This window comes from Protopterus annectens, chromosome 16.part0, assembly GCF_019279795.1.
Source record: "Protopterus annectens isolate FY-2018-M chromosome 16.part0, PAN1.0, whole genome shotgun sequence".
In the NCBI taxonomy this organism is placed as follows: domain Eukaryota; kingdom Metazoa; phylum Chordata; order Ceratodontiformes; family Protopteridae; genus Protopterus; species Protopterus annectens.
In genome coordinates, this window is record NC_056750.1 from 152,813,667 (window position 1) to 152,823,454 (window position 9,788).

General features: G+C 36.7%; 1 protein-coding gene across 1 annotated transcript in view; it reads left to right on the plus strand.

Moving 5' to 3' along the window:
- LOC122790537 (extracellular calcium-sensing receptor-like) overlaps positions 1 to 3,647 on the plus strand; it is a 190,531-nt gene extending 186,884 nt beyond the window's left edge. The window contains exon 6 of the mRNA XM_044058086.1: positions 2,746 to 3,647. Coding sequence (XP_043914021.1) covers positions 2,746 to 3,647 — 902 coding nt within the window. The remainder of the gene's footprint in view (positions 1 to 2,745) is intronic.
- The last annotated feature ends 6,141 nt before the right edge of the window (positions 3,648 to 9,788 follow it).

A 9,788-nucleotide genomic window follows, 5' to 3' on the forward strand; every position in this document is an offset into this window, starting at 1 on the left:
AGTTGAAGGGAAGGAATGACGTTGTTGGTGTTACTTAAGATCAGTTGGGAAGCATCAGGGGATAAATGGCTTGCTAGTGTTTGTATGGAAGTAGTAAAGAAGCTATTGAAGTTATTGGCTATTAAAGAGGGATTATCAGGGTCTAGATTCTGTGGGTTAGGTGTTACTATTATACCTGGGGTAAGTAGATGATTGATAGTAGACCAGAACCTTTTTGATTCTTTTTGTGGATTGCTGAAGTTCTACATAGTAGTTCTTTTTGTCTGAAATAATAGCATTTTGGTTTTGTTTCTCAGCTCTCTAAAGGTTTGATAGTCTGCTGGGTTTCTAGAGGAGCGCCATTTCTTCCAAGATTTATTTTTAAGCCTGATCTTTGTTTAGTATTAGAGGTAAGCCAGGGTGCTGTTCTGGTCTTTATTCTAATGGTACGACTTGGGGCATGGTGGTTTAGGATTGTAAGGAATGCTGAGTTGAAATATTCTATGGCTTTGTTGAGAGAGAGGTGCTTTAGAGGGGTCCAATTGTATTGTGAGAGTTCTGTTTGAAATCTTTGGGGATTAAATTGTTTCTTTGAATATAGTGTTCTATGTGAGGTAGGTAAGTTTTGATGAGTTTTAGCTCTAATGACATATGTGAGGGAGTGATTGCTAAGGTCATCAGGAAGGATGCCAGTTTTGTAGCTTTGTGAGGGGAGTTTGTAAGAACCCAGTCTAAGGTGGTTTCTTTTTGCTTGTTTTATTTATTCTAGTGGCACTATCAATTAGTTGTTTGAAACCAAAAGCTTTAAATGGGAAGTAGGGTTAGCATTGTTACAAGATTTCCAGTCAATGTTAAAGTCTCCAAGAAGTAGTGTTTCTTGCGGGAGGTAATTTGAGAGTTGTTCAAGAAGTTGTTCTAATGTGGGGATATTATTTCCTGGAGGCAGATAAGCACAAATGATGTTTATTGATTTAGTAGTATTAATTTGAACTCTAGAGCAGATTATTTCGACATTATTGCTTTGGGTAAGAGCAAGGTCAAGAAGAGTAAGCTTCAGGTTAGATTTATATAGGATAGCTACTCCACCTCCTTTCTTGGAGGTGCGATCAAGTCTAATAATGTTATATCCAGGTGGGGTAATTTCAATATCTTTAATAGATGGTTTTAGCCAGGTTTCTGATAAGCATAGAATGTCAAAGTTGTGTACTTCTAGTAGGGCGTGTATTTGACTAACTTTATTACAGATACTGCGTATATTTAGGTGGGCCAAGGATAGTATGTTTGTAGTTATAGTTGATGGAGAAAGGAGAGCTTTTATATGGTGACTGTGTGTTTCAGTAGTTGTAGGTTGAGGGCCTGGATTGGGGTGTATGTCACCGTCCTGAAGTAGATGGAGTAGTAGACCATAGTTTTTGGATATGTGTTTTAGAGATGTGTCAAATACTTTCTTTGATTTAGTTTTTAGTAGTTTACAATGAAATAGTCTATGGTATTTGGGAAGTAGATATATGGTTTGTGATGAGGTAGGTAAATAGGATGAAGGTAGGTATGTTGTAGGTGTACTAGTATGTTTTGAGGGAAGTGAGAGAGAAATAGTTAAGGAGTGTTCATAGGAGGTTAAGAAGTAGGTAGTAATGAGAAGGAATAATAGTAAGAAGGTGATAGGTAGTTTAAGTTGTGAGTGGAGGATAGTTGTAGACATGATAAGATAGTTGTATGTGAAGTAGGGTTTCCTGATATGTTGTAGAGGGGTGTGTGGTGGGAGTAGGGGTAGAGTGGAAGGGGCTGTAATGGTATAGGACTTTAGTGAGATAGTGGTGGGTTGGTTAAAGTGGTATGTAGGTGTGACTAAGTGAAGGAAGTTACACAATCTGTGAGACTGTGAATTGGATAGGATAGCAGTAGTAGGAGGTGTGGCTTGTAGAAATATAAATGTAGGACCCCTGGGGTGGGTGGGATATGGGGGTAGGGTGGGGAGCGGAGCGGGGCACACAAAGTAGACCAGAGGAGAGTGGAAAAAGTATCAGGGAAGGAAGGGGGAAGCAAGGCAAGAGAAAGTATCCTCGGGGGAGAGGATGAGACAGAGAGGTAAAGGAGGAAAAGGATTAGTATAAGGAGGGGAGAATAAAAGTGTAAGGCAGAAGTCAGTACTAATATCCCAAATAGGGATGAGAAAAGTATAACATATAGTGGACAAAGTAGTAGTGCAGTAGGCAAACAAGGGAGCTACCAGGCGTGGAGCTGTACTAGAAGGGGGAGAGAGGATAGCCTATGTGGCCATCCGAGGAGACTGTGAGGGGAAATGAAGGAGTAAGGAGGGGTAGCTGCTGGCTGCTTATATATATATATATATATATATATATATATATATATATATATATATATATATACACACACACTCACACACACACACACACACATATATATATATATATATATATATATATATATATATATACACACACACACACACACACAAATATATATATATATATATATATATATACACACACACACACACACATATATATATATATATATATATATATGTGTGTATATATATATATATATATATATATATATATATGTGTGTATATATATATATATATATATATATATATATATATATATATATATACGCATACATATATAGATGTATGCATGCATACATTTTGAAAGAGTATCTTAAAACAAATGTGCATGTTTTTGCTTTAGATATTTGAATTAAATACATTTTTCAGAAATGTTTCTGCTTTGTTTTTCTAGGTATGACTGATTGCCTAAAATGCCTAGAAGACCAGTGGCCTAACAGTGGAAGAGAAAAATGTATTAGGAAAACAGTGGAGTTTCTGGCATATGAAGATCCCTTAGGTTCAGCTTTGACCTCAGCAACAGCTGTTCTACTTTTATTTAACTGCTTTACATGTATAACTTTTGTTAAATTTCGACACACTCCTGTTGTCCGTGCAAATAATCGCAAGCTGAGCTACATTCTTTTATTTGCACTTATGCTGTGCTTACTGTGTGCCCTGATATTCATAGGTCAGCCTGTAAATGTGACTTGTATGTTAAGGCAAGCTACATTTGGCGTAATTTTTACTCTCTGCATCTCATGTGTGCTTGCAAAAACAATCATGGTTGTTATTGTTTTTAAAGCAACAAATCCACACAACAATCTGAAAAAATGGCTTGGATATAAATTACCTTCAGGTATCATATTTTTTGGGACACTCATTCAGTTTGTGATTTGCATAATTTGGTTGATTTTCTTTCCACCTTCCCTAGACCACAACATGAAAACTATAACTGGAAAAATCCTGATTGAATGCAATGATGGCTCATTAGTTGCATTCTGGTGCATGCTGGGATACATAGGATTTTTGGCTAGTGTTAGCCTTGTGGTAGCCTTTCTAGCTAGGAAGTTACCCGATGATTTCAATGAAGCTAAGTTCATATGCTTTAGCATGTTGGTGTTTGTCAGTGTCTGGTTATCCTTCATCCCAGCATACCTCAGTACAAAAGGAAAATACATGGTCGCTTTAGAGATTTTCGCCATCTTGTCCTCAAGTGCCGGCTTAGAAGTTTGCATCTTCTTTCCTAAGTGTTACATCATTATTTTTCGACCTGACTTGAACACAAGAAAAGCAAACGTTGCCAAGCAAACTTAGCATCAGTGTCACTTTGGTAGTGCTTTCATGTTTGTTGATGTATTAAAAAGGTAGTCCACAAATAACTAGTTTGTGAGTTAGAAAGACAATGATTTCTGTAAACAGTTAAAATTGTTTAAATAGAGAATGCATAAATGCAACGTAATCTGTAACTTGTATCTTCACCAGTGTATACACTAAATGGAATTTAGTTATATGTATCGATATATTGTTTCATCATTAAACTTATTATAGCCATTATACAAGTGTTCCTTTACCAAGCAATGTATCAGGTTAATATGGTTTTGATAGCAGGTAGAATTTTAAATAAATAAATAAATATGCTTTGAACATCATAATTTCTAGGAAGGGGGGATTTGTATAAACGTGATTCTGTTTGATTACACATCTTCAATGCTGTTTTACCACTTCAGAAGTCATTGAGAGTGAAATCAGTTATATTATTTTAAGTGGCTTTTAATTCCCCTTGGCTTTGACTTTCAGTTGCTGGACTTGAATACTGTACCTGGTATTGATACTGTATATTTTGTAAGAGAAAATAGCAAAAAATAATTTATTAAAATCAAAGTCTGTCTGAAGAAACCAACTGCTTTATTTGTATAGGACTTTTTTCGGATATTGTAAAAGATAAAACACCACACATTCAAAGGAAATAGATTACAGTCATTGGCTGGCTTAATTTTACAAAGTCTTATCAAAGGGAGTTTGTTTACATACTTTAGAAATAAAGCAAAAATATCCATACCTAATATTGTTCAGATACACCAACATATGAAAATAAATCACAGTCACAATTCAATTACAAAGCACCTAAATACCCTTTGCCAACTCAGGATAATTTTACAATTTGTTTGCAGTTTGAAAGACCTAAGAATTTCCCTAAAAATGCCATATAGGTCTATCTCAGTTTTAGACAAAGGCCTCCCTTAAGCTGCCTTCTATTCCCCTGCCAAAACATTTGTCCCTCCAACATGCTTTCACATTAACACCTGTATTTGTTGTTTAGATCTGCACCATTAACTCTGTCCATCTATTCTGTGCTTTTTCACACTCTCAAAACATATGTTTTATCCCTGTGTGTTCTACGCCTTATCTTCAATATTTGCTTTTGTCTATCCTATTGGCCTGTGCCCAGGCTTTGGGGCATCATATACCAAAAATGTAACAACCTCATATGTTGGTTCCACAAACTGGCCCATCCTCTGAGTAATTCTCTGTTCTCCACATCTCCCTTCATTGGGGATCACTCAAGAATACTCCCTCGTCCCATTTCTGTTTACTTTGCAATCCTGAAACTGAGCTTTCTACTTCCCTGAAAAGGAGATCCTGGTAGATACCCCCTTCCCTATTAACTGTTATGTCAGTTCTTTGTCCCATGGGGCCATTCTCTGTTTCACCTTTCTCTCTAGTCTACTCTTCTACTTATGTTATGAGACAACTTGTACATATTGAGACCACTGAGTCTGGGGTGCATGAAACCTATCCTGCACTTCGGCAAATGTCTTGAAATTCATCAGTCTACCATTTCAGTTTTGAACTCTTTCATATTAATAATTTTGTCTAAAAATTAAAAATACACTGATTTAATCTCACCTGCTCACTGTGGAGTAAAAGTGCTTAAAAAGTTGTGTATTTCATTCTGTCAACAGAAATTAATGTCAAACAAGAAATGTTTTTGAATCTAGTCTTGTGAAGTTTATGTGTTTAAAAGGGCATATATAAAAAAAAATGTGAGACTTCTCTGATAAAATAGAATGATGGTTAATTGATCCAGAGTACTATAGAATACAAGTCTGCAGATAAGGGCAATGACTATTTTAATACTCTGCAGAAGTCGTTAAAGATTTAGTAGCTAGAATTATGAGAATATTATGACTTTTTTTTCATATTCATACTTTGTAGATCATATTGTATGTAAATGCTACATTTCAATGCAAGATGAGGAAGGGGTATGATAGCACTAATGTATAGAATCAGTGGTGCCTGCTGGTTCCATGGTAATAGCTGCATGCTTTTACTGTGAATCCAGTGACTTGGGTTCAAGTACCAAGCCTGCATTCTGTTCATGCCAGCTGGGAGGAATTAAATTAAGCAACTGATAGTATTCCATCGATCCTGAAGGAAGTGTCAGTGAAGAATCCTGAGTAGAACATCATAAACAGAGATACCAGATAATTTGCTACCAAGAATGGAGTTCTACATGGATATACAACATTACCCAAGTAAAACCATTTAGAACCTCCCACTCACAACTCAGAAATAAAGAATAGTTTCTGTAGATGCACATGAGCTTGCTCATCTCACCGTGGAGGACTTAGTCGTACACTTAATAAATCCACATCTGCTGCACACTACAGCCATTTAGTGTGGCTTTTGATTTTCCTAGATGGAATACAGTGATGTGTTGATACAGGCATTTCTGGCTTAGAAATGGATTACCTGCTTTGATCTTATGCAATAGTACAATGCAGCTGAGATGAGAGAATAGTGGGTAATATGAATATGAGGCGATAAAGAGAGTCAAGCTGATTATTGCTAAAAATGTATATTTTCTCCATAACCAAGGATAAGGACAGCTGAATCATTTAAGTTTTCTTTTTATGAACTCCCTGGTCATATAGGTATTTGAAATTGACCCCTTGTAAAAGTCAGACATGTAATAGAAAGTGAGACAAATGGAAAGAAACAAATAAATAACCAAACATTTGTGTGGAAATTCTTTCTTCTCAAGACCAGTAAGAAATGTCCACAGGCATTTAGGATTACGGATGAGATTAACAGCTTTAATCATCACAGTAGCTATTGTGAAAAAAAAAACACTCCAGGATTCAGTAATCTCCATGTAGGCTTCACATGATGCCTATGCAGAGTTTACGTGTGTGTGTGTGTGTGTGTGTGTGTGTGTGTGTGTGTGTGTGTGTGTGTGTGTGTGTGTGTGTGTCTGTGTGTGTGTGTGTGTGTGCAGTGATGCACTGTGAGCAGCAGTGCTTATAGCATATTCATACTGTACACTACATTCAAATGTAAATAAGTGAAGGTTTGTGGCTGACAACAGTGTTGCTCGCCAAGAAACTGTGTCAGCAAGCATGGGTAGCAATCCTGTTTAAATCAGAGCACTGAAGGTCTCCAGTTTTGTGCAGAATGCCACAATGATTGCCAGAGCTTCACAAATAACTCTCAATCTCGTAGTGCAAGACATCTGGACAAAGGCCAACAAAATGGAAGGACAATGACCCTGAAATAGGGACAGATTTGTCATATTTACTCTCTTGAAATCTGCTAGAATAACAAGGTGTTTGTGTGAAGGTACATTTTCTGAAGGATTTGAAGTCTGGATCTCAAATGTATGTAATTATTGAGTCATATCAGTCCTGAGATCATCCCGGTGATATGGCAGAAAAACACAAATTTGATAAGGAGCACACCAAAAATTTATAAGGCAAAAACTAGATATTCTGTGAAAATCTGGATAGTTGAGAGGTATGATAGTTATATATATGGTCCAAACACAGTACATGACAGTGTATACAGTGCAGAGTATTCTGAAATCCCATTCCTGGCATTCTATACTAATGTTGTGTAAATTAACTGTAAGGGTACATGGGCTACCTTAAATATAAATACTCAGGGGAAGTGTGTGCATTGAATATGGTCATACAGATGAATTGTAGGAATGTACACAGGGAAAGAGGACAGGTGAAACAATCTAATGTACAGCAGATGAGGACATGTCAATGGAAGACAGATGCACCAGAAACGCCAATCACATACCAATATGGTACAGTAGGGACTGCATAGTGAAAATGTGTATTATTCGACTGTCACACAAGGTGGCATAATAATGGAGAAGATGTCTCTCTGAGATAAGTATCCTTACATGAATAATGCAGAGGACATCTATCAGGGATATTGCATAAAACTGGGGTAGTGTGCATATTGTGAAGCTTTGCAAATGGATTTGACTGAATATAAGTGTAATCTCAGCAGAGGTCTTTAGCAAGTGGGAAACAAATAAAGGGTCATGGACTACATTAAAAGAAGCATGCAGAATCAGAGATAATATCAGAATAATACCATCAGTAATCCCATATTCCTGACATAACATATGTGATTTAGAGTGATCAGAGATGATTCTGCACAAACGCACTTGTACAACTACTATGACATGTCCGCACACTATGAGGGTAATCACTAAAACTGTCCTGGCACTGTAACATCTACTAGAGGTCTTAAGAAGGACACTACTGTACCTGTATGTGACATTCTGGTCAATACAGGCTAGTTGACTGTTGTGCATTGCATATATATATGGAAACACTTTGGAATCTCGAAATACTGAAATGTTGAATTTCAGTATCTCGAGACCAAATTGTCGAATTTGCAGTTGCGCAAAACTGCAGAATATTGAACTCAGAAATGTTGAACCCACAGTGCTGATGGCACGTTAGGTAAGTGTTATGTTTTTTAAGGGTTTTGGGGAGGGTTTGTGTGTTGGGGAGTTTTAGGTGTGGGTTAAGGTAGGTAGGTAAGAGTGTGAGTGTGTCAGCGTTGAGAGTGGAGGTATTTGTATATATGTGATGTGTGTTTGTGCAAGGGGGGGCTGTAGAATGTGTGGTGGTGGGTTTTCTGTCTTTTGGTGTTTAGTGTGACCTCAGAGTTAGTATATATATAAGTAGCGGGGGGTGTTTGGGGTGCAGCCTTCCACATGGGGGGGTGCAGGGGGGCTTGCCCCCCTGCTTATAGGAAGGGTTGGTGTGTGTGTTCTTGTTTTGTTTTGTTCATGTGTGTTGCTTTGCTTTGTTTTAGTCTCAGGAAGTAGGTGTATTTGTGTTTGTATGTATGGTGTAGTGTTTTGTTAACATTCATGGTTTTGGTTTTCGGGTTTGTGAGTTTTCGGCTTTATAGTCTCAAGATACTGAAATTCAATATTTCAGTATTTTGATATATATATATATATATATATATATATATATATATATATATATGTAGAACAATTCACGCTGTCACAAATGTTAGCCATGACATTAATGTTGTCAATCAGCTATGTATGTACTGTGTGCATCACTGGAACAGGTAGCACACATGCATCTGGTGTAACAACTTGGTGGGGGCTCTGTACCATCACACAATAATGTTTATGCCACAAAAAGAATATCTAGGTATGGCCAATAAGATACATGACAGCTCATTGTGACAAAGGTGGTAAACTTCAGTTACACATCACTGGAACATGTGTAGGGAGGTTCATGAAAAAGGTGCATTGTACTCAGTTATTGGTGTGATGAAAGCTGTGAACTATGGAGGTATTATGGCCTCTGATGTCAAAGTCAAGTCAAAGCCATAGTAAACATTATTATCATTTAGAACTAAAAATGTGTAGCACAAATGACATTCCGTGCATCACCTCAATTATTGAGATTACAAAGGAAAGTGAAACAACACATGCAGTAAACTCTTGGTTAACTGGCATCCATGGAGATTGGTAGATGCTGGATAACTGTAGTTTCTGTTTGCTTGAGAGTTACTATTAAAAACAGGCCTGACTAATACTGTACCCTATATTCTTTGTTTGGTTTAACTTGTTCTTAGTTTGCGGAGAGAGGGAATTTATTCCTATCTACCTTTTTAAAACTCTAAAACTCTAAAAACATAAGATCTGTTTCTGTGTGTGGGGGGGGGGGGGGCAGAATGTGCAACACATGAAAATTGCACTGTATTTCTTCAATTTTTTTTTTTCTGGTTGCTTGAGCTCTGGTTAACTGAGAGTTTACTGTACAAGTAGAGAACTAAACATAACTAGTAATTACAATACTACTCCCAATACATCCAAGAAAGAGGAGAGACATTTACCAACACTGATATACGAAAATAATATATAATATAAGTTAAATTAACCACCCAGTTTATAGTAATACAAAAACATACTACAAATTGAAAAATGCCTAAGTTATTTGTCTAATATTGCACTTGAGTGGGTTAAATAATACTGTCTATGGCTATGATAAATAAATAAATATTCCACTTACTTGGAATATATGTAAATGTATATATTGCACGGATAAATAAAAAATTAGTTATTATGTGTCCAGACCCCTGGAACTAGTGCCCAAGTTCAGAAGTCTAATCACTGTAGGGTAGAAA